The sequence below is a fragment of the Clarias gariepinus genome, chromosome 23, assembly GCF_024256425.1.
Source record: "Clarias gariepinus isolate MV-2021 ecotype Netherlands chromosome 23, CGAR_prim_01v2, whole genome shotgun sequence".
In the NCBI taxonomy this organism is placed as follows: domain Eukaryota; kingdom Metazoa; phylum Chordata; class Actinopteri; order Siluriformes; family Clariidae; genus Clarias; species Clarias gariepinus.
In genome coordinates this window covers 22,020,214-22,045,925 of record NC_071122.1, presented here as the reverse complement: position 1 = coordinate 22,045,925, position 25,712 = coordinate 22,020,214, and the positions used below count along the sequence as shown (strand labels likewise).

At 42.6% G+C, this 25,712-nt stretch overlaps 1 protein-coding gene across 9 annotated transcripts in view; it reads left to right on the top strand.

The window, feature by feature from the left end:
* The window catches only part of magi1b (membrane associated guanylate kinase, WW and PDZ domain containing 1b), a 158,602-nt gene that overhangs the window by 56,028 nt on the left and 76,862 nt on the right, over positions 1-25,712 (top strand). For all 9 annotated transcript variants that reach the window (XM_053483963.1, XM_053483960.1, XM_053483962.1 and 6 more), the window contains exon 2: positions 6,262-6,378. In XM_053483963.1, coding sequence (XP_053339938.1) covers positions 6,262-6,378 — 117 coding nt within the window. The remainder of the gene's footprint in view (positions 1-6,261; positions 6,379-25,712) is intronic.

Genomic DNA, 25,712 nt, shown 5'->3' with positions numbered 1-25,712 from the left:
CGATAACCCGCCCCTCTCTGTTATTCCTGCTGTTATACCCCTATCTCACCTATGTGGTTTGACTATGAGAGGACCGACGCATGAAGAGATGGAAACCTAATCACAGCGCCAAAACTCGTGAATCATGATGAACCGTACTTACGGCCCAGTGTTTCACTAGTGCTTGGACCCCACCAAGGTAGAAAGTCTTCTCAGTACGCCGGATCCATGATCAGAACGCCTCCTTCACATCTGAAACTTCACGCTGGCCTCCCAGGAACTTCCTTAATGTTTGCTCAAACGTGAACGATTCATTCTTTTTAAACAAGTCTTTAACACGACTCGAAGAGTGATTTGTTCATTTTTCTACTGGCCGTGCATGCGCAAAGCATCGCAAAACCTTCGTATGTTACTTACAGTAAACAGAAATGAGCGGTTCATCTCATAGTCTTCCGTTACGAGTCTGTCGTTTGTTTTGTCACGTGACTCCCACAGACGCTAATAGTGTGTGATGCGCTGTACAGCACAGCGTCTATGGGAGTCATGTGACAAAAGAAGGAACGATTCGGACCAGTAGATATGAGAGGTGAGCTGCTTATTCTGTTTGTCCTCGGCTGCTTTGGAATATTTTCATTGCTGGAACTATAGCTTAGATTTTTGTATGTAGATGTGTTGGGGGTCTGTTTATTGGAAATTTTACATTTATTTTGACTAAAAAAAAAAAGATTCATCACTTATACAAGTTGAAGAAAACCAGTAAATAAAAACAAAAATAGTTGGAATGTAATAAACTTTAAGTAGTGTTTTATACTTTATTTTAACTTCCTCACCATTGTGAAGGTTGTAATAAATTACAGTAGATTACAGAAGTCAGTGCTTCAGCTTGTTCCTTGTGATGTTTGATGATGTGATCGTGGCGTATATCCAGGGTTACGAACATCTCCGACATGAGGAATTACTGTAAAAATCACATCGACACATCCGCGCGCGTGTGTGTGTGTGTGTATATAATACTTCCAACAAATCCTTCTCACTCCCACACACAGTCATAACTGGAGCGTAATCATTCTCTCTCTCTCTCTCTCTCTCTCTCTCTCTCTCTCGCTCTCTTCTGTCTCTCATTCTTTTTCCAGGCCTAATTACTCAAATACAGTAGGACACAGTGCATTCAGAGTGCATTCACTACTGCAAGGTGTATTCGTTGGAAAACGAGGCCAGTGTCTAGCTAATCAGGTTTAATATATTTTTTCCCCCTAAGCTGTTAGGAAAGCCAGCACAGAGATAAATGCACGCACTGGGAATAGTTGCGTTATAGGAAAGACGATGTGTCTGATCCAGGAATCGGGCTGTCCGAGTCTGTGATTGACTCTTCGTTCTGGTCCGTATCAAATTCCAGCAGACGGCAGAAGACACTCTGTGTCTGAGTGTTGAATTCTCATACACATGTTTAGTTACTTGGAGTAGTGCATAAAATAGCTGAAATCAAACTGCAACTAGGTTTTATTATACAGTAAGTGTCTGTTTAGATGCTGTTAAAGGGAAACTAATGAGCGTCAGGGTGGTGTTAATTTATTATTTTTTTTCAAATACTTCTTTTTGTTGCATTGCAATGTTGTGGAATGTCCAGTGTTGGGTGTAACGCGTTACGAGTAACACGTTAAAGTACTTGGATTACTTTTTTTGATGTAACGAGTAATCTAACGTGTTAGGTCCGCCATTTAAGTACTCAGTTATTTAGTTATATTTTCAAAAATGTAATCTGTTATTACGACAATTTATGTAATCCGTAAGCGAGACAGCAGTCATTCCCAATCTGTAAGTGTGTGTGTGTGTGTGTGAAAAGACAGTAATTTTGTAATGTAATTAGTTACTTTAAAAGGTAACATGTCTTTGAAAGAATGTCTCTCTTCTCATAAAACCCAGGCTTTTTCTTTTCTCTTTTGAAACAGCAAGTCGAAGAATACTGTAATAGCCATGCTTGTTAGCTTGTAGCCATGAGTTCAGGATTGTGTAAACCACAAGGCCTCGTTGTAATCAGTTGCTCGTTTGGATTCTGAGACGTTCTGACCCGGCTGGGCGTCACTTTGTATCTGAAAACTTTATTCGGATGATGGTACAGTTTTCATCTTCCAAATACTTTCAAGAGAAATTACGCAGTTTGATGGGAGCGTGCGATGATTGATTGATTTTTAGACCTGTCATCTCATCTCTGCACCAAACAGGCAGCTCAAGCTCAAGCACAAGACTAAAGAACAAAGGTCTGAACCCAGAACACTGGCATCCAAATCCCGAGCCTGTGCAAGGGCAATAAAGAAGCCGACGCCGAAGCCTCCATCATCTGGTTTAAAGCCTGCAGGTTTGTTTACTACTGATCCGGCTCTCGGTGTTGCCATGGCAACAGCCTCCTTCGCCTCCTTCGCTCCAGCAGACCCCGTGTCGCTCCAAGACGCAGATCGGTTTTTGCCGGGCGGATTTCACGAGACGGATTACTCGTTCCCGACGTGCTAATGCAGTTTTAAACAATTCCTTGTCGACTTGCCCTGGCCGACTCCTTTTAGACAAAACCCTGTCACCGTTGCATTATGTTATCAGATTAAAGGAAGTGTGTTAGCCCAGGCCTACAGACGGCTGGGAGATGAAGGCAACATGAGTGTCGACAGAATTACTTAGAGGGCACCGAGAACTGATGCAATTTCCTTTATAAAGTGGTAAAAAAAAAAAAGAAGCTGTTTAGAAGCAGGGATGTCCCTCAGCATTCCAGTGCCAAGTATGCATCATCATCATTTTTGTTTTTCTTTTCTTTTCCTCCTCTCACTCCTGATCAGTCAATCCCTGAGTCGATTCTCAGATCCCAGTCACTGGAACCTCAAAAAGCTTTGGAACTGGTTCCACACCCTTGCTTTATATATATATATAATTTTTTTCCCTCCTAACTCAGGGAGCTCGGTTTCAGCAGAGCGGCTGCTCCACATTCCCGTCTGTGACCCAGCCTTTATTTCAGCTCCTGACTGTTCCAGTCTGAGGCGTGTTGTGCGTGTTAATAAGCGGGCTGGCGTTGGACCGAGCACCCAGGGGACTGGCATTAACACATAAACACCATTTGGCCGTCGCCATCTCTTCGCCGGGTGAGCGATCTGTGTCTTAGAAGCAGATGGTCGAGCCGAGGGTGGGAAATTCTTCACATGGCCTGCTATGGTGTAGCTTACACAGTGACACACAGACACACACGCGCGCACACTGCCAGGTAATGGCACGAGTGTGAAAGAAAGTGTAGCACTAGGTGTTAAAAGCTGCGTCGTTCGGCTCCCGTTCAAGGCTGTCGAGTGTTCGTCTCTATGGGCAGAGCGTTTCATTCAACAGTTTTTTTTTTGTTTTTTTTTGCAGAGGTGGGCGTGTCTTACGACTGCAAACATATGAGTGTGTGTGTGTGTGGACTACAGATTGGTTAGTGTATATTTAGACCGTAGACAAGTGGGTGTGTCATGAGACTTAAAGCAGGTGAGCAGGAGGCAAATGTGAGTACCTTTAGACTGAAAGCCTGGCATGTCTTCGATTACAGGAAGGTGGGCGTGTCTAGCATGAAAACAGGTGGGTGTGTGTTTAGACTGCTTGCTGGTAGTCGCGTGTAGTCTGCAGGCTGAAAGGCATGTCTTTAGACTGCAGGGTGATGGGCGTGCCTAGGTTGCGTGCTGGTGGGCGTGTCTAGACTGTGTCCTGGTGGGCGTGTCTGGGCTGCTTGCTGGGGGGCGTGTCTGGGCTGCTTGCTGGGGGGCGTGTCTGGGCTGCTTGCTCGGGGGCGTGTCTGGGCTGCTTGCTGGGGGGCGTGTCTGGGCTGCTTGCTGGGGGGCGTGTCTAGGCTGCATGCTGGTGGGCGTGTCTGGGCTGCTTTCTGGTGGGCGTGTCTAGGCTGCTTTCTGGTGGGCGTGTCCGGGCTGCATGCTGGTGGGCGTGTCTAGGCTGCTTTCTGGTGGGCGTGTCTGGGCTGCATGCTGGTGGGCGTGTCTGTGCTGCATGCTGGTGGGCGTGTCTAGACTGCCGGCAGGTGGGCGAGTCTACATTGCAGCCTGGATGGTCAGGATGTTGTGTGTGTGACTGCACTATTGTTGGAATGTCTCGTGTGTGTGTTTGCGTGCGCGTGTGTGTGTGTGTGTGTGTGTGTGTATACAGTGCATACAGTATGTAAAGCACCAGTGATAATATGAACAAGCTTGTTTTTTAAAAGATGAATAAAACACTTTATGATATTATTATGTCATTTTTTTTATTAAAGTACACCAGCGTTAGAAGTGTGTGTCTGGACACATGTACAGCCTTCTGGGACACCATGGAATTTATTTTTTTTACCTTATTAAAACTGGTCTCCATGACATTGCCCATATCAGTAGAGTCCTGTTTCTGTAGAAAATATATAATTTGAGACAGTTTATTAATTATTTGGGTAAAAATAATATTTAAAAATGGAACTTATCCCCTTCTGTTTGTATGAATATTGAATAATATTTGATTTGACTGATCAGTGCCATGTAGAATAATATTTATTGACCAAAGCTATTTGATTAAAGGCTCCACATCTTCAAACAAGAGGATAGTCAGCTTGCTGATAAGCCTAGCTTGTTTCTATGGTAACGGATTCAGTGCTGCTTGAAGTCTCGTGAGAGGCGAGTTAATACAAAATACGGCTTCCTTCAGCGCTGCTAATTCGATGAGCCGTTGGTAATGGTAAGTGGAAATGATGAGCCTCGCCTTAGTTACAGAGACTTTCCTCATAGGTCACGTCGGTCATTTGGCTCAGACGGCTCAGCACCATACGCTAACGAATACGCGTCTATGTTTCAACTAATTAGTGCTTGCGGATCCAAATGGTGTGGTGTATTTATTCCCTGTGTCTCAATGCCAAAGCTCTGGCCTTAGAGTTCTCTTTGGTGGTGTTTTTGCGCTCATTACTGTTCACACCTGCAGAGTTTTTTTTTTTTTTCACCTCATCGCTCACCTTTGACCTGGATTACGCTCAGTTAAACGATTCCTTTTAAGTTCATTCATTCAAGGATTCCGCTGATCACGTGACCATCTAGGGCAGACGTTGATCAGGTTTGCGCTTCTGTGGATGAGAGAGAAGTCGATCATCACGATGGAATCGATTCACCGCTCTAACAAGGGCCACACCGATTCAGCAGAGAAATAACTGCAAATCTGACCCACAAATGTTTTAAGGCAGAAAAGTAGCGATATTATAAGCCGTACCATTATCATGAAACGTATATAAACGTACCACTATCATGAAACGTATATAAACGTACCACTATCATGAAACGTATATAAACGTACCACTATCATGAAACGTATATAAACGTACCACTATCATGAAGCAGAAACCCAGCAAAGCCCGTCAGGAAAAACTGAATTAAATAAATGATTTCGTTACTCGTTTAAATAGATGGAGTAGTCTGCTGGTGGGCGTGTCTAGACTGAAAGCAGGTGGGCATGTCTAGACCTAAAGCAGGTGGCCATATCTTTAGACTGCATGCTGGTGGGTGTGTCTGAATTGCAGGTTAGTGGGCGTGTCTTTGGACTGTAGGCTGATGGGCGTGTTTTTGGACTGCAGGCTGATGGGCGTGTCTTTAGACTGCAGGCTGATGGGTGCGTCTTTAGACTGCCTGGTGGTGGGTGTGTCTAAGGTTTGCTAAATCGTTACCACGTGAATCGTTTTGATCGTGATGGAGATTCACTTCCGTTCACTAGAATAGTTATAGAATAGCTACTCATCTGACCGTCAGGCAAACGTATTCGTGTTTGAATAAACATATTCCTGCTAGTAAATTTCTATAAATCTAATATCTTTAAATATAAATTCTAGTAAAAATGCAGGTAGTCACATTGCTTTGCTTCTGCGTTTGCGTGGTCATTGCATCTCACTCAGTCGCTCTGCCTTTATTTATAACTTTGTGTTCGAGTTTAATTAGTTTTTGGCGCTTTCAGTTTTTCCTCCTTCAGCTGTCTTGCACTTGTTGTTGTTGGTCAGTTTGAGGAAGCTTATGCTTGTAGGCGTGCATCGCTGCCTGCTCCTCGACCACATTCTGCCAAGTCGCTCTGAATAAAAGCAGCTGCCAAATCAATAAATGTAAAATAAAACTCTTTTCAGGAAGCTCGTTAAAGTGATGTAATGATGTAACCTGGCTCGGTGATCTCCTGGTGGGAAAAGAAACGCACATTAAATACAGTCTGCTGAAGAAGCTTGTAAGTTAGAGCTCTCTGAATCACTCTGTTTCTCTCTGTGCTTCTTAGGAAATAAGCTGACTAAGGACCTCAAGCTCTACCTCAGCCAGAGGTTTCAGAAATCCTCGGAGGACCACAAGCTCCAACAGACCATACGGGATAACCTGTACCGCCATGCTGTGCCTTGTGAGTCATCCTTCTTTTCTTCTTCTTCTTCTCTCTTTTCAACTTCACTTTAGGTCTGTTCATTGTGAAGCTATACGCTGGGGAGGAGGAGGGGGGTACAAACTTTTGTACTTGCTCTTTCTCACACTCACGCACTTAACTGACTTAATAATGATGAACAAAGGATTCAGGGTGTGTGTTGTTTTTCAGCCAGCACTAGCTCGTGTGGTGAGAGCTGTCACTGACGGGCTGTCAGTGTGTGCACCAGCGTGTTCTGTGTGGGTGGACGAAGTGCGTGTGTGTGGCGTGTGTGTGTGCGCGTGTGTTTTCATTAAGGACCTGCTGGGGAATTCGCTCAGAGTTTGAGTGGGTGACAGCCATGTTCTGTTAAGAGGTACAATGATTTATATATCATCATATCCCAAGTGTGTGTTGATGGTACAGATCTGACGGCTGTTCTCTTTGCTTTATATTCCGCTCATCACCTTTATGAAATTTAATTCAGATCAAAAACTTTTGCTGCTCACGTGTGCCGAATCGGTACGTCAAGCAATCAGCTGAATGTTTAGAAATACTCCTGGTACAGTGTAGATGTTTTTCAGATATTGAAGATGCAGAATCGATTCAGGGAGTTTGATTTAAGTTGATGCGATTCATTTGAGTCAGTCCGATTCTTAACACGTATCGTGCAAACGTTTACTGAGTTTATATAAGGACATATGGGTGCCTTTGAGGTAATATAAGGACAAGTGGGTGTGACTTTAAGGGTGTATAAGGACATGGGGGTGTGTCTTTGAAGTTATATGAGGGCATGTGGGTGTGTCTCTAAAGTTAGGAAAGGACCTGTGGGTGTGCCTTTGTAGTTATATAAAGACATGTGGGTGTGCCTTTGTAGTTGTATAAGGACATGTGGGTGTGCCTTTGTAGTTATATAAAGACATGTGGGTGTGTCTAAGGTTATATAAGGACAGGTGGGTATGTGTCTAAGGTTATATAAAGACATGTGGGTGTGCCTTTTTAGTTATATAAAGACATGTGGGTGTGCCTTTGTAGTTATATAAGGACATGTGGGTGTGTCTAAGGTTATATAAGGACAGGTGGGTATGTGTCTAAGGTTATATAAGGACAGGTGGGTGTGTGTCTAAGGTTATATAAGGGCATGTGTGTGTGTCCTTGAGGTTATATAAGGGCATGTGGGTGTGTCTTTAAGGTTATATAAGGGCATGTGGGTGTGTCTTTGAATTTGCATAAGGATATGTGGGTGTATAATTAAGGTTAGATAAGGACATGTGTGTGTCCTTGAGGTTATATAAGGACATGTGTGTGTGTCCTTGAGGTTATATAAGGACATGTGTGTGTGTCCTTGAGGTTATATAAGGACATGTGTGCGTCCTTGAGGTTATATAAGGACATGTGTGCGTCCTTGAGGTTATATAAGGACATGTGTGCGTCCTTGAGGTTATATAAGGACATGTGTGCGTCCTTGAGGTTATATAAGGACATGTGTGCGTCCTTGAGGTTATATAAGGACATGTGTGCGTCCTTGAGGTTATATAAGGACATGTGTGCGTCCTTGAGGTTATATAAGGACATGTGTGCGTCCTTGAGGTTATATAAGGACATGTGGGTGTGTCTTTGAGGTTAATTAAGGACATGTGGGTGTGTCTGAGGTTAATTAAGGATATGTGGGTGTGTCTTTGGGGTTACATAAGGACAGGCGTGTGTGTCTTTGGGGTTACATAAGGACATGTGAGTGTTTCTTTGAGGTTAGACTGGGACATATGGGTGTGTCTTTAAGGTTACATAAGGACAAGTGGGTGTGCCTGAAGTTACATAATGATAAGTGGGTGTGTCTGAGGTTAAATAAGGACATGTGGGTGTGTCTGAAGTTACATAAGACATGTATGTGTGTCTTTGAGGTTATGTGAGGACATGTGGGTGTGTTTGAGATTAATTAGGGACATGTGGGTGTGTCTTTGAGGTTACATTATGACATGTGGGTGTGTCTGAGGTTACATAAGGACATGTAGGTGTGTCTAAGGTTATATAAGGAAATGTGGGTGTGTTTGAGGTTAGATAAGGACATGTGGATGTGCCTTTGGGTTAGATAAGGACATGTGGGTGTATCTTTGAGGTTAGACTGGCACATGTGGGTGTCTATTTAAGGTTACATAAGGACAAGTAAGTGTGTCTGAAGTTATATAAGACATGTGGGTGTGTCTTTGAGGTTATGTGAGGACATGTGGGTGTGTCTGAGGTTAATTAGGGACATGTGGGTGTGTCTTTGAGGTTATGTGAGGACATGTGGGTGTGTCTGAGGTTAATAAGGGACATGCGGATGTGTGTCTAAGGTTATATAAGGGCATGTGTGTGTGTCCTTGAGGTTATATAAGGGCATGTGGGTGTGTCTTTAAGGTTATATAAGGGCATGTGGGTGTGTCTTTGAATTTGCATAAGGATATGTGGGTGTATAAATAAGGTTAGATAAGGACATGTGTGTGTCCTTGAGGTTATATAAGGACATGTGTGTGTCCTTGAGGTTATATAAGGACATGTGTGTGTCCTTGAGGTTATATAAGGACATGTGTGTGTCCTTGAGGTTATATAAGGACATGTGTGTGTCCTTGAGGTTATATAAGGACATGTGGGTGTCCTTGAGGTTATATAAGGACATTTGGGTGTGTATTTAAGGTTACATAAGGACATGTGGGTGTGTCTTTGAGGTTATGCGAGGACATGTGGGTGTGTCTGAGGTTAATTAGGGACATGTGGGTGTGTCTTTAAGGTTACATTATGACATGTGTGTGTCCTTGAGGTTATATAAGGATATGTGTGTGTGTCCTTGAGGTTATATAAGGACATGTGGGTGTGTCTGAGGTTACATAAGGACATGTGGGTGTGATTAAGGATAGATAAGATCGTGTGGGTAAGTCTTTGAGGTTAGATAAGGACATGTGGGTGTGTCTTTGAGGTTAGACTGGGGCATGTGGGTGTGTCTTTGAGGTTACATAAGGACAAGTGGGTGGGTCTGAGGTTAATTAGAACATGTAGGTGTGTCTGAGGTTACATAAGGACATGTGGGTGTGTTTGAGGATAGATAAGGACATGTGGGTTTGTCTTTGAGGTTAAATAAAGAAATGTGGGCATGTCACCTCACCATGTCATGTTCTGTATACATACTGCCCGGCACATCTATATGTGTAATTTCTGTGGCATTTCAGTTATTTACAGGGTCGGGTTGCCAGCTCGACGTCCAATTGGATCTGAGCACTTGGAAAGTTGAAGGACCTTTCTCAAGGGTCCAACACGGTGGCGTCGGGCCTCGAACCAGGGACCTTCTGGCCAGCAGTCCAAAACCGTAACCACTGGGCCACCTCTGCTCCACGGGCGTCTCGTAGGATCTATAAAATACATGTGTATGATTTCAAGGCAAGAGATGGAAATGCCATCATGTCCATTTAGACTTAGATTTACAATTTTCCACATTAGTGACGTCTCCGTACAGCACCAATGTTATGTTATAAAGCGCCAGAGTGTCCGTAAACAAAAGTAATAAACAGACTCCGGGACACACACATAAATTTTTTTTCATCCCACCAGAGAGCAGCACAACAAACACTCACTCTTTCAGCTGATTGGATAATGTTCATGTGATTGATGGACAGGGGACAGCTGGGCAAGCTGGATAGGAGGCGTCAGCTCGAGTGAGATCAGAAAATCCAATCCGTCACTCTAATCGCTAAATCCGGCCGTAAAGACAGACGGACCCGGCTGATTCCAGATCAGCTGTACAGGGAGGTGAGGGAACACTGATCCTGAATCAGTCGTCTTAACGTAAGAAAATCAGGCTTATTATATTTAAAACAGAAGTCCGGTCATGTGTCTGGAAACCTCGGACAGCTGTGTGTGTGTGTGTGTGTGTGTGTGTGTGTGTGTGTGTGTTTGTGGGTCAGTCAGAGTGAGGCATGACTGTGTTGTTGGTTGCAGCTGCCTCTTTGTTTCCTGATGGCCTGAGCCATGAGTCGCCTTGCCAGGTGGCCTGTGTGTGTGTGTGTGTGTGTGTGTGAGACAGTGAGAGAGAGAGAGAAAAGAGGGGGACGCCAGCAAGCCAAGGGTGACAATTAGGATGCGTGACCCTGAAGCAGGTCAACTCTCACTACTGTGTGAGAATTTCTTCTTTTTGCTGGAAGTTTTTGTAAAAAAAAAAAAAAAATCTATTTAACTATTTATTCATTTGTTCTTTTTCTTTCTTTCTTGACGTTAGTGGATATAGTGACATTCAGGTTTCACAAAAAAAAAAAAAAATGATACAAATAAAGAGATTAAAAACACGGCGCTGTCCCTTTAAGTTAGAGCAGCTGTGTGTGTGTTTCTGCGAAACAAGATGGTTGCCATGAAAACACACTATATCTCTGCTTCTCTGTTTATGGCTGTCTTTATTTCGTCTCTTTAATCCTCTTATATGTTTGTGAGTCCATGTTTGCGTGCATGCTTTTTTTTTTTCTTTCTCAGTTTTTTTTTCTTTGTCGCCTTTTTCTCTGGCATTTCTCATCCTCAGGGGATGTGAACAGGTGCTTTTCCTCTCCGTAGTGCACAAGACAACCTGAAATTTGTTCACTAGTATACAGAATGTAGTCTTTGTGTGTGTGTGTACATGAGTGTGTGTGTATGTGTGTGTTTTGGGAGAAGGCAGCAGATCTTTTCTCAACTAGTTGGTCAATTGAGCATCACGACACAACAGCACAGCGTTCACCTCTGAAACCCTTCCTCTGGCCGTCTCCTCCCTCCTCTCTCTCTCTCTCTCTCTCTCTCTCTCTCTCTCTCTCTCTCTCTCTCGGCTCTAGCTCAGCAGTCGCCTGTCTCGACACTCAGGTTGCCGCTTCCTGCTCCGTCTCCAGCGCACCGGATTAATACCCCGTCTTTAGCAAAGCCTCCATCTTTCTCTGCACAGAGGCAAGTTTACTCTTCCTGCATCTTCTTCTTTTTTTTTTTTCTTCGTCTTGTTTTTTTCTTATCTTTTCTTTTCTTAAATCTGAGAGCGTGATAAAATATGTGCGAGTGAAAAACAGGACCTCTGTGTCTGGGTCCGGGTGGGGGTGGGGGGGGGGGCTGGGGGGTGGGGGTTAGGATATCTGGCGGGGTGACTGACTGGGCGTGAGGTGATTTGGGGGGGGGTGGTTGGGTTGATGAAGGCATAGCAAAAGAGCGCTAGAGTCACACGAAAGCCTTGAAAGACAGATGGCCTCGTGGTCGTGGATGCTGTTTTTTTTTTTTTTTTTTTGACTCAATCCAATTTATCCTGTGGCTATTGTGTGCAGTTCTATTAGGGCACAGGCTTCGTTATTCCTGCAGGGGTGTGTGGTGTATGTGTGGAAGCATGCGCCTGTGTGTGTGTAATGGAATGGTGAAGGGGCAGGGTGTGTGAGCCGTGATCAGCTCCAGATGTCACCTGAACAATAGTGCTCTGTGACCGAGCGGCAAGAGCAAATCGATTCCTGGTGCTTTGTGTGTGCTTCTTCGTGTGTGTGTGTGTGTGTGTGTGTGTGTGTGTGCTCTGTTAGCTTTTCAATGTCAACAAACCTACTAAGAAACATCAGTCAGCGTCATCTGATTCACTTCTCAGAATCGTTTTTACCGACTCTCTTAAGTGGCTCGGATGAATCAATTTGTTCGCAGATTGATAGAATAATTGTTGTTTTTTTTTTGTCTTGTTGGATTGTGCCATGGAAATGTTTATTCTAACTAGTTGTCCGTGCCTGGAATAACGCCTGGGGATTGAGAGAATGGACCATGAACTCACTGCAGAAAATATTACTGTAATACTGGAAAAATATAATTTCAACTATTTCAAGACACCGACTGAAAAAGTCCGACTGCCATCAAGCATGTGTTAAATTATCTGGACTCTCTCTCGCAGCGCTGATTCGACCTGCAATTGTTTAGTTTTTTTTTAACCAAGAGAGTTTTTTTTTTCCTCTTCCCCTGAGGAGATGCTAATGCATGCACAGTGAAAAAATTTTGTGAAAAGCTGATGGGTTTTTACAAATACACTAGCTCTAAAAGTGTCACTGACCGATTGTTACAGTCCTAGCGCTTAGTAACTAAATTTACGGCATTTGGCAGACACCTTTATCCAGAGCGACTTAGAATATTTATCTCATTATAGATTTGAACAGTTGACGGTTCTGACTCAGACCTTCCGATCACTAGTTCAATGCCTTAACCACTGAGCTAACTCCTTGCTATCTTGTGACATGGCGCCTCTACTGTGGCTGCCTTACCGATTTTTTTTGCTAACTTTCCAGATCCTAGAATCTGACTAACTTTCGCTCCTTAAAAATGTGCTGGAATAATAGGAAATAGCTAGGTTGCAAAGCTGTCTGTGTTTACACCCTGGTCCTCTAAATGGTCTGTATGTATGGAGGAACCTTGGCTTGGTATATGAACAATATCATGCTGAAGTTAAGTTCTACGGTAATACAACTAAAATACGTGCCCATGTTGCCCGACACCATCACAAGTTAGACAAGGCAGTGGACAAAGCTTAGATAATTCAAATTAAGCTTTCATGGTATAAAGCTGAAGTTTTAATTGTTAAGGTTATAAATGTATAACAGTTTTAGGATAAAATATCACATTGGGATATTTACAAAGTCGTGATACTTTTTAGGTATCATATCAGCTGGTCTGCTTGCATGTGTGAGCTCAAGCATCAGAGCGGGACAAGTCCTCAGAGTGTGTAATTCGCCCCCAAAAGGTGCGTGAGCAGCAGTTTGAAAAGATACCACTTTCAATGAATCAGTCCGGGAGCGCAATGTCCTTTAAAGCTGTCCTGATGGTGAATAATCCTAATTTCGGAAAATCCTCACCGAGACGGAGTTCACAGTCCAATACAGTGGAACAACATAGTCGTATAAGACTCACTTTGTCGGACTTAAAAACAAATCGGACTTATGAACAGGCTCCCCGAACGGCACTTGTTCGTAAGTCAGGGAGTAGCGGTGTTTAAACTTCACCCTCCCTGGTTAGGAGTGGTCTAAAATTAGAGAAGAGCTTAGAAAGTGCAAACATTGTCTGTTCGACTTAAACCAGTACAGTATAATGTAACCCTGTTACATGTAGTTCAGTTGGAAAACATTTTTTGCACATATTAAAATTATACAACAATTTTTTTGATCGTTGAAGGCGAGTATCATCGTATCAGCTCACAGTGGCAGTAAAAGTTCAGGAACAAACAGTGGCGACTGCGACGACGGTGCTGCTTTTATATCTGATTCCCATAATATTTAAACATCTGCTAGTCTGAAGTGGTTTTGACTTCAGAAACATATAAAATCCAACCATGTGGATGTTCTTACTGTTGTAGTGTTTCTTCATTTTGGATCTGTCAGACACACACACGCGCACACACACAAACACACTCTAAATCCCACTCCCAATTTAATTTGCAAGTGAAAAGCCACCAGAAAAAAAAAAAAAAACCTCTTCAGCCTGAGAGTTAGCATCTCTTTGGAACAAGCGCTTTAGAGAACAAAAGAAGAAGAAGAATGCGGCCGTAAACACCGCCCTGTTCATCTCGTCGCCTTGCGTTGAAAAAGTCAGGGGTCAACTATACAATATGGCAGGGGGTTTGCAATGCGTCTGTTTTTTTTTTTTTTTAAGGAACTGACCTCGGATCAGAGCTTAAACCCTAAAATTCACACCTACGCATGGTCGTGGTAATTAATCTTCCGTGAGCGTGACCTGCATTCACGCTCAGGCTGATCAATCACACACAGCCGGGCGCAAAAGCAGACACGTCCGCATCTCTGGACGCTTTAGAAGCCGATCAGTAGCAGTGGCTTAAAAAAACACTTCATCGGCGGCGGTCGGTTTATAACGTATCCTCGATTCCGATCAGTACAGTTTATCGTCTCATCACATTTATCTTGGTGTGAGCGACACCGCGCAGGGTCAAAAGTTGAGCGTTATGTAAGGCAGCTCGGTCCCGAGGTGAGCTCCAAATCAGGAGCCGGTTCTGCGCAGAGATAACACACGAATCATAATTCATAGCCCGAAAATAGCAGACCAGACAGAAGCCCTGGGATACGCCGCGCTCAAGCAGGCTACCTGCGGCCTAGTTTCTTCAGGATGCAGCTCATGTTGTGTTTGAAGACAGACGGAGGAAGTGAACTCAGTGTGTGTGTGTGTGTCTCAGCGCTCAGTACGATATAGTAAAATTTAATTAGTAGGATTTGAAGCATGCGATGTATATCGATATGTACAGTATGTAATGTTTTTAATGGACACGTTACAGATATACGCACTATAGATACATTATACACACACACACACACACACACATTTACATTTACGAGTAGGTTATGTATCCTCAAAAGACTTCTCGCACACGGCGAGAAGAAAAAAGCATTCCTCGGTTTTTACAGACAAACGTTTAATCGATTAGCAAACCAACGTAGAACCAGCGACACCAAGACATGATCCCATATCCAATAAAATATTTTGGGACATGGTGACAATAATGTTACCAGCATGAACATGATTAATTTTCTAGACAAAACATATCCTGAGGTGCTTTATTCCGTTTATATTGCAGACTTTAAATGTTGCAAATCCCTGACACTGGAGACTCCTTCCTTAAATGCTACTGTAGGGAAACTTTTTATTTTTTTATTTTTTTGATTTGCAAGTGAAAAGAGTTTTTATAAATAGTTAATTTGTCCATCCATCTTTGAAGGTTTTATTTTCATGTCTACTTTCCTTTTTTGTTTGTTTTTTTGGAGTAAACCATGCTGTGTCACTTTCGCTTCTGATTCTTGAGAATTTCATTGGCTTGTATGTTCATTATCATCATTTCTGTGTTTTCCGCATACTTGCGGTAAACTCATGGTAAACGTGTATAGCCACGCCCACCTCGAGGAAAAAGGCGCTAACTTTAGGAGGAGGGGAAAAAAAGAAGAGGCGCTGAAGATGAAGAGGCGCTGAAGATGCTGTGACGTCATCCGGCACATTACTGCTTATAACTTAACATTTTAATTTCATTTGTGGCACAGATTTAACTTCAGGGAAATACCCGAGTACTGCCACAGTTTCATTAAATTCTGTTTTCTGATTTTTAATCCTCTGATGTACGGAACATAAAGATATCTTTGAGCGAGCATCTTCTGACCAATGTAAAGATAAAACCTTTCTTATAAATATATAAATAAACAGGTTTCCGTCCAATGTAAGCGGTTACCATAGAAACAATAAGTAGTGCATTAGTATCAACTTGTGTCAGAACTGACCGGGCAGAACCCAGAATTCAGCAGCACTGCGGTCTGAAACAAGGCAAACAGTAATAAATGTAATATAAACAGGTTTGTGTAAACAAGTGAAGTGGGGTCGCGACTGTGATTTTTATTCATTTATGTATTTATTTTTTCGTCTGGTTTGTGCCCTACTGCCCTGGTCTGGCTAGGTTTAAGCAAAACAAAGGCAGGGTTTGTACACACAACAAGCCTCGAGTCTCCTCCGTCTCCTTGAAATGTTTGTTCTGGTCCAGCGTTCCTCCTCTCCTCTCCTCTCTGACTGCAGACTGCCTGTTTGCTTGGTCACATGCCTTGTGTGTGCGAGACAGAGATTTATGAGAATGTCTTGCTCGCAGAGGGAGCATGTGTGTGTCTGAGATAGAGAGAGAGAGGGAGGTGGGGGACGAGAGAGAGAGAGAAAGTGGGCGGGCGAATGTGGGTGAGCGAGCTTCTCTCTGTCAGACGGTGTTTGCCGTGCGAGTCTCACATTGGCTAAGCTTCAACGCTGGACTGGACGACTGGCTCAGAGGAGAGAGGGAGAGCGAAAGAGCAAGAGAAAAAGAAAGGGAGGAGGAGGAGGAGAAGGAACAGACTGGGCAGTGCTAGCTGCGATCAGAGCACCCGATGCTTTCGAGAGAAGGAGATAATTGCTGGATTTGATCCCTCGCTTCCATCAGCGTTTGGATACCAGACATTTTTTTTTTTTTAAGGTATTTGATTGAAATTTTTTTCATCCCTTTCCTTTGTGATGATGGTGATGATGGTGATAGTTCGGCTTCCGGGTCCTGATGGGTGGGGGTGGGGAATCGGAGAATAATAAAGAGTATAATACAGATGGAGAGACGGAAGGAAGTGGTGTGTGTGTGTGTGTAAGAGAAGCTGGAAGCAGTGTCACGATGGATGCAGACGGACGTCAGGCGTAAGGTGTGTGCCTTAGGTGTACATCCCAGCTGTAAAGGCATGGAGTGAGGACTCCTTGTTTTGTGTATGTGTGTGTGTGAGTGCTCAGATCGAGGGTGCCGTTGCTCCGAGTTAAGCCGTGATCACTGACATATTGGAGGCCATTACGTGCGTGTTGCCGCTGGGTGGCAAGCGATCAGGACGGATTCGAGGATGTCGGCATCTTTCAACCCCTCCTCGAACCCCTCGCCGCAGTCGACTCGCGCTCACTCCTTTTGCTTTTAGTGTGCCTTTAGACAATGTGCATTCACTGGGATAAAGAGCTCCATCTTTGTGTCTGGACTGCATTTTAGCCAGCTTTCTGGGTAATTGAGTTTTATGTAGCCTACAGGTCTGCGCTTAGCGTCTGCTCTTCCCTCCACCCTCTGCATGTCTGAAAGTATTCAAACAGATTAGACCGTGCACTCAGATGATAATTCGAACGCAAGCTGGTCCCAGTGCTCTAAAGGCACGCTGTTATCCAGCGGTTTAAAAAATATGGTACACGTCGTTAGCATCTGTTGGTTCTGATTAGTCCGGCGGTACCGTTAACTACAGTACATGCTCGAGCAGGCTCACGTAGAGCTGATTAGGGTTTGAATTTAAGCATGAGTTGGAATTGGGAGGTTTTGGGAAGAAAATGCTGGAACGTTAGCTGGCTGTTTGTGGATTAACCCTTTGCTAGGACAGATGGCTCCCTCTCTCGCTGAGCCAGAAGGCCTGTCTGTCACAGTCAACATGGGCTCCCATCCCGAAGCCTCTTCATCCCACAGCCTTTCCTTTTCCCAAACACACCAAGCTCTCTGTGCCAAATCCCTTTCTCGCTCTGATCCCGGCTCTGTGGTTTAGTGAAGCATAGTTGGGATTTTCACGCACGTCCTTAGAGCATGGATTCCATTAAAAGAAACACTAGATGGTTACTAACTCACACTGGATTGACGCACATTGCCTGAGACCGTGGTTGATCCAGTTCCTCCTGATAGACCACTGAGGAGGCAGATCTACAGCCGAGCTAACCTGATTGACTTCAGTGATGGAAGCTGCTGATGAGATTGTGCAAAGATATTGTATCGGGTATCTTCAGGCTTCTGAGTCAGGATGGGCTTTGAGGAGTCATTTACATTGACATTTAGGCATTTAGCAGATGCCCTTCTCCATTATATATCTGAGCAGTTAAGGGTTAAGGGCCTTGCTCAAGGGCCCAACAGGGATAACTTGGTTGTCGTGAGATTTGAACCTGGGACCTTCCGAGCCATAGTCTAATGCCTTAACGACCTGAGTTACCCCTGAGAAATTGAATAACTTGTTGTACTGATGCTGTACATGTTCTTGTCCTTCAGCTGCTTGTGCTTGATGTAATGCTTTCCGCTTTGTTTTTGATCTCTAAGGAACTTTGAGATCTCAGAAGTAAAAGTACTTAGAACCACAAGGACTGTAAGCTGTGTAAGTAGATCATAAGGAATGTATGGAGCCGTAGGAATGGTGAAGAAGGGAACTGTGGAACTCTAGAAGAAGGCGGGAATATTCAATGGGGAGAAAGTGCTATGGATCACACTAAAGTACGTAGGGAAGATGGGGAACAATTTGGAACTATAAATAAATCAGGATAAATTTATAGAACCATATGGCTGTGGGGGAAAGAGAAATTCTAGGAAGCTTTAGGGAACTTAGGGATGGAACAGGGGTGTTAGTGTTATGGGTAAGTCTATGAAACTTGAGGTACATTTGGATCTGTTGAGAAAAGCAGGCAATTAAAGGATATCTAGTAAACCTTGGAAACATGAAAACCTAGGGAATGTCAGAGGATAAGGTGTTTTCTAGCGAACCCTAAAGGAACATGGAGATGTCTAGAGAACCATGTGGGATTTGGGAAGGTGAAAGGAAGATGGGGAAGTGCAGAGAACCATGGAAAGCTTGGAACATGTACAGAGCACCACAGAAGGTGTAGAAGTTCAAGAAGGTATACTGTAAGTGTTAATCTATTTAATCGGAAATGGGGAACCGTAGGAACTCATAGAACTCTTTGGGAATGTCTGGTGTAGCTACATTTGTAAGAGCGAGATAGAAAGGAAGTAAAATATTCTGTATTGTTTTCTGAAATGCTACTAGTATAAAACCGCTGCCAGATTTTGAGATGCTGTTTGCAATTGTCCTAAGCCTAAAGAACAAAGGCAGGGGAGAGACTTTAGGAACAGTGACAGGACTTTTAAGGTGAGATGTCCTCAACGTTGCACGGCACAAGCTACAGTACCCTTGAGCGATGTTTTATTAAAACGGCTTTACTGTGTGGTGTTTTACAATGGGTTGGGATTATAACCAGCAAAGATGATGCAACAGGTTTCAGGACACTATCTATCAAAACAGCCAATCATCTTAAAGCACCTCCATGATGAGATTGCTTGTACACTGTTGTTGTTTTTTTGCAGTCCATCTAGATACGTCTGACACAGTTTACCATAATAAGAAATTGAAGGTCAACCCCAATGAGGCTCTGCAATATCTCTAAGAATTGTGCACTACAGTGTAGATTGCACTCAACCTGCATTGGTAGCTCCTCCTGGTCACCTGTGTATTTTTTATTTTTTTATTAAAGTGTGTGTGTGTGCACTTCATAAATGTTTACGACTGAATTCGAAGATAAACTGAGAGTAAAAAAAGCCCTGAAGCTATTCTGTTCCATAAACATGCAGAACCTGTAACAGTTTCAGATGTTTCCTTTTACACAGGAACAAAACTTTCAGTGCAAGTTAAAAAACAGGGGAAGATTTGTATTTGCTGGGGCAAAATCAGTTTTTCTGTCAGGAGCTACAGAGAGAAATGCGTGTACTTTGGATGACGAGCTTGGCATCTTGTTACAGTATACCGGATACCATCAAGGTGAACACAAATATCAAAAATAAATACAAGATGTGTTAACCCTGTCGTGTCTCAATATAGGTTAAGGATTCACGAATTTCCATGCCGCTTGCAGAAAAGGTCTCAGAACATTTTAAGCATTGGTTCGTGTTAGAGGTGTTTTTAGTTTTGCTGTGATGGCATGTGAAGCTGTAGGACGTTCGAAGTTGTTGTCTTGCAATGGAAGAAAACCCTAGTAGACATTGTATAGTGTAAGAAACCACGAAATACCTGGGTAAGACAAGTGAAAAGTAAGGAGAACGTGGCAAGATTTGGGAAAAGATATCAAACCAAGTAGAGTTTTGGAAGCCATAACTTGGAACTTGGACAAGAGGATACTGAATACGATGGGGACAAACATTCGAGTTACAAATTTCTACAGATATGAACGGACCACAGTTCCACTTTAATCACAGAAGTAGCTTTTGCGTATGGTACGGAAATATTTTTTTTTTTGCAGTTATAAATTTTTCTATCTACAATATTTTCAGTGTATAAGTGAAATGTAAAAAATTTAAAAGTCCAGTATATTGTGTGGGCGTTTGTGTTTGTGTGTGTGGGTGCGGGAGAAATGAGTCGGCCATTGAGTTTGTTTCAATAAATCAGAACTGGAGCACCATGTAGAAAATGTCTGACCGTCTACAGTGGAAAACAGCTTAGAGATAAGAATTGCGTCCGAGATTCCCCTCACGATTTAAAGGCGTAAAGACAACACTATTAGATTTCATGTGCGAGCTTCATTTCCTTAGGCACGATCACGGTTTTGGAATACCACTCAAGTGGATTGGTATGCCATTGGACTACGGCTCTGAAGGTCCCAGGTTCAAATCCCAGGACCACTAGTCGTCCCTGTCCCTGTTGGGCCCTTGAGCAAGGCCCTTAACCCTTAACTGCTCAGATGTATGATGATAAAAATGTAAGTCGTTTGGATAAGGGCGTTTGAGGAATGCCTAAATGTAAATGTATCGTCATGTCAAAGGAGTACCGGACTTAAGACCTACGGACTTGCTCCCGGGCCAGAACTCGTTCTTAAGTCAGGGACTACCTGTAACTGCAAGATGGAGAAACCAAACTGTAAGCTGTGCAAACTGTATAGGAAACTTAGGATGGTGTTGGAACCCAAACCAAATCCCGGGAAACCATGAGGATCTGTAATGAAATTTGAGGAACTTGGTGAATTGTGGGGAATCTACATTGAAAATAGAGAATGGCTGAACAACAGGTGTCTGCCGGACTTCTCTCAGAAACATCTGGAAGTATAGGACAGCCATGCAGAGGCAAAGCATACTGTAGGGAACACAATTAGGGAATTTTTAGAAACATGAGAAAGCTAGGGAGAAGAAGTACAATAGGGAACACATGAAAACTTGGGAACGTTGGAGATGGAAGGGTTGTGAACTCGGAGATGTGTTAAAACCATCGGAGAGCATCTGGAAGTATCTAAAACCTTGTTGGCCTCTGGGGAATTTTAGTTGTACTGAACCTTAGGGAACCTTGAAGTGACGCACACAATAAGAAATACAGGGAACTAATAGGAAGTCAGGGAGGGAATGTAGGAAAACAAATGTGATGGTGAACTATAGCAAAAAAAATGTTCATGGGGAAGTGTTGAAACCATAGGAGAAGATGATGAAGTGTGGAAAATCACAGTGAACCCCAAGAACAACGGGGAATGCCTTTGGGAAGTTGGAAAAGTGTAGGAAACTGTAAAGTAAGCTGAGTGAACTGCAGAGGAAACACAGGATACCATGCTGAATATTGACTAGGAGAGTGAACCAGGAGGAACTGTATTAACCCCTAGGGAGTAAAGCAAATTTTAAGGAACTCAAAGGTCTGCTGTAGCCGCTGGGAACGCGGGGAGTGCATGAACCCATTGGGAATATGAGTGAGCACTAAATACCATTTGGAGAAAGGTAGAATAGGAAACCATAATAATTCATAATAATCCAGGAATTAAGGAGTGAACGAAACCATGGGGGAAAATCACGAAGAACTGTAAGAAAACGTATATAATTTATGAGGATGCATAGCAAGCTGTAATGTAAAGTAAAACACTGTAGCTGGCTATACGGAGCACGTGGGAATGTAGCAGACTGTACAGAACCATTAGGATGATTAAAAGGAACACGCTCACTGTAGGGAATACAGACACGTTTCCTGTGGTACAGCTAAAGGTTACAAGACACAAGAACACATGCTCGCCTGTTTGTGAAGGCTTCTATGTTCATCATCTTATTGATCTCGGGAGAAAAAAGCCTTTCCACATGTTTGTTTTCGTGCTTCTGGATCCAGACGTCTCATTTCCCCAGATCTGAGTACAATGCTAAAGATTTTTATTAATCGAGAAGTAGATAAGGTTCTCGAGACTGCATAATGGAAATCTTTTCTTTCATTTATTAGCAAGCGAAGGAGAATAATGAAAAGGGAAAATATATGTATACGGAGAATGAAAGAGAGGGGGGAGAAATGATCAAGATGAGTATCTATGCAAGATGGAGCCGAGGAAAAACCAAAGGCGAGAGAGTGGAAAAAGCCTGCTGAGAGAGCTCGAGTGGCCGATATTACTCACTGGGTCACGCTTATGAAAAATTAAATCAAGCTTCAGAGATGTGAGCTTTAACTCTGGAGGGGCAAAAAAAAGAAAAAGATCTTTAGTCGGAAGGGACGGGCTTCGTTTTTATTTCAATTATAACCGCTTGCGCATGACGAGTATGTTGGCTTTCCTTCTAATGAGCTGCTGCTACTGCGATTACGACATAACAGTTTCAGAATTTTTTTAGGTATTAAATATTTATGGAGGTTATTTGCAAAAACAATCAAAACGAAGGTCAGATTAAGGAGTGATGTGATGACTCTGAACTGTCTGGACTACTCATTTAAGTTGAATAGTGATTGATGTGAAAGCAGCTAAATATGGGAGGAAATTCTGTACAGCAAATATCGAAACCACGTACAATGTGCTCCTCAGTATACGGAGCTTCGAACACTGCGGGATATCGAGATGTGGTAGGCCACCATAACCATCGTGCCAATAGGGAGGAAAGAGTCAGATAACGTTCACTGGTTACTGTAAGTTCAGGAAGTGTTGAAATGGGTCTGGCAGAAAATGGAGATCACTTCCAGCATTGCATGGTACAGTATGCAATCAATTACACATACGTCAAGGTATGTAGCGCGTAGTGTTTTACATCGTTATCTGCAAGTTGCTTTCAATCTAGTCGGCGAACTAATACAAATACTACACATCACCGTCGTTGGGTAACGCAATGCCATGCAGAAATGTAGTGAAGTAAAAGTACAGATATTTGCTGTACAGAATTTCCTCCCATATTTAGCTGCTTTCACATCAATCACTATTCAATACATTAACTAACAATCTGCTGGCGGTTAATAAGATTTGTTGAGAATGGTCCAATCACGTGAGCCCAAATATTTAAAAACAATATTGATTCGCTAAGAACAAAAGTGGGAGGGTTCAGGGCGCACAGAGCTGAGTCCCAAGGATGATTTTAAAAAAATCCAATTAGAGCTCAGCCCCAAATCACCTTCTTTTCAAAAATTTCCGTGCCTGCATAAACACTCGTTTGTCCGGCGCTCCGCGTACACGAACACAAATAACCATAATACAGTTTGGAACGTTTTTTTAAATTGTAAATAAAATATATTAAGAAATACAGCGGCATATTGTGGCTAAATGCCCTTATTTCATTATTAAAATAAATAATTACATGTTAAAGTAGCATCATTCTTTAAGGGGGCGGAGCCGCCACAGGTGAAAACATCACCGTGATCACATTTCTTCCTTTATTTTGATGTCTAATGTAAATATTAACTGAAGCTTCTTACCTGCCTCATAATTGACTTCCTGTCACGTCCCTATTAAATCGGTCAGGGGTCTATTTTATTATCACAATCGCTAATAGTAGAAATGCAACTGTGATGATGATGATGATGATGATAATGAAATCTAAATAGGATGGGGTGAAACCTGTGAAATACTAACCTTTTTAAAAAGTATATACTAAAAAACAAAAAAAAACTATGAACGTGCATCACAATATAAGATTTGTAGTATGCAATTATAATTATTTGTTGTGTTACGGATCATGGCCCCTCTTTGGCGTTATATTTGGACCTGGTGCTGAGACAAACCCTTACATTTTATTCGCTTACAAACTGTATTTATCGCTCACTCAAACCCGCACACGCTATTAATTGATGAAATTTCATTGCTCGCTCAAACTCCGTAAGCCCTGCTTATTTTGTGCTCATCGGGGTTGCCAGATCACCGCGAAATATCCCCTACATGGTGCTGAAAACTTTCCCACTCTGATGAAAAAACCAAGCTTATTCTAGGGGTCACAATACCAGATCATTCCATCTGTAAATTATTGACACATGATTTACTCAGAATGCCATTACTGATACAATGCGCCCTTTCCTCAGGGCACTGATGATGACCTAGGGGTTAAAGGTTAAGGGTCTTGCCCCAAGGATCCAACAGTGGCAACTCAGCAGTGATGTGGCTCTGACGAGTATTAATAAAAGAGATCGCCAAATTGTATTTATTTCCCTATCAGTTTAATCTGTTGTTGTTGTTGTTGTTTTTTAAACTCTGTGTAAATGTATTGTTTATTACAAAACACGAGGGAAAATCATGTGTATTGGAGAGCTGAAGGATTTTTATGTTTTTGTACCTGCCGTATACAAGTGTACATTTAAAATGAAACGAATCTGGTTGATGAGCTGATTCTACTCAAACGTGCACTTAGGAAACTCAAAACACTAATAAATAAAACGTACTGTCTATCTGTTTTGATACCCAGTATTTAATGACGGAGGATTTCCATTGTTCCTGATTTCCTTTGTCGTTATAGGTTGGTTCTCTTTGTGTACCGCAGCTGGGGAGGTTTATTACCCGCCTGCCGCTGTGCTATTGCATCTCAGGTGTGCAATCATCCCCGGCTACACCCGTCACATTGGCGGCGGTGTCTGGAAATCTCCATGACGTCAGCGTACGGGGGCAGAACGAGGAAATCAGGCTCGCAGTCCAGATTTTTAGGAAGGAATGTTACTCATTCGGTCTGCCTTTTAAAGGCTCTCGGGGCTTTATCGCCGTGCGGTGATGAACTCCTCGGTATCGGCGCTGCTCCTTTGTGTAGGAGGCCGAGTTTACTAGAAGTCTCATTCTAATGTGGTTCATGTTGGATTTGTTGGCTGCAGGGTGCATGAGTGTGTACGAATGAATAACTGGTGACTTTTTTTTTTATGTAGCTGCCAGAAATTCTTCCTTTTTGTTGTGGGTAATATCAGGCAAAAACCTGCTTCACTAATCACACCTTTCAACTGATGAAAACGTAGCCTAATATGTTTATCATTTGCTTTGTGGTCAAAGGTGATTTTTTAGAATATTGGGCAACCATAGGAGTTATCAGATAAGTCTAATCAGTAGACTCGGCTGTTTTTCCAACAGTTTTTGTTTGCGTGTGTTTTTTTTTTTTTTTTTTTTTTTTTGGACATTCAAATCTCATGTTCATTAAAAAAAAAACAGCATTTTGTGTGTCGGTAATGGAATTTATTTCCTGGTGATGTTTTTTTTTTTTTTCAAAGCGTCTCTGCCTTCCAGATTTGCGCATGATGCTTTGAACGTGAATGAGAACTGAGTATATGAGGCACAAACAGGTTGTTACTATGTAGTCTGTAATTTCTCACATTTGGTATTTAACGCCATCGCTTTAAAGGACTTTAAGGAAATGCGATACGTGTGTAAGATTTGGATGGGCGTGCATGCTGATCTTAAATCATGATGCTCGTGTCTCTAAGGGCGCACTCGAGAGCCTTTCACATTCCCTGTTTAATTTTTATATTCAGTTGGATTCAGAACAGAAAAGCTGTGAGCTGTAACGCTGTGCAGTTTGGGAGAAAATGTTCAAGTTATTACACAGTCCATGTTTCATAAATACGTAAAACTTTCTATATTAGTTGCAATGTTTTTCTTTTTTTTTGTATGCTGTCAATTATAGTTCTTAATGAATAGGTATCAGCTGATATCTACTCTATACTCGCATCCTCATGTGAGTGAGTTCATACCGTTGATGGAGACATCAGAGGCGGGAAACGATACAATATTATCACGATACCTAGGTGTCGATTTGATTTGGATTGCAGATCTGGAAGTGTTATGATTTTATAAATATCAGATTGTTAAACAAACTTGGAATAGTTTAGAGT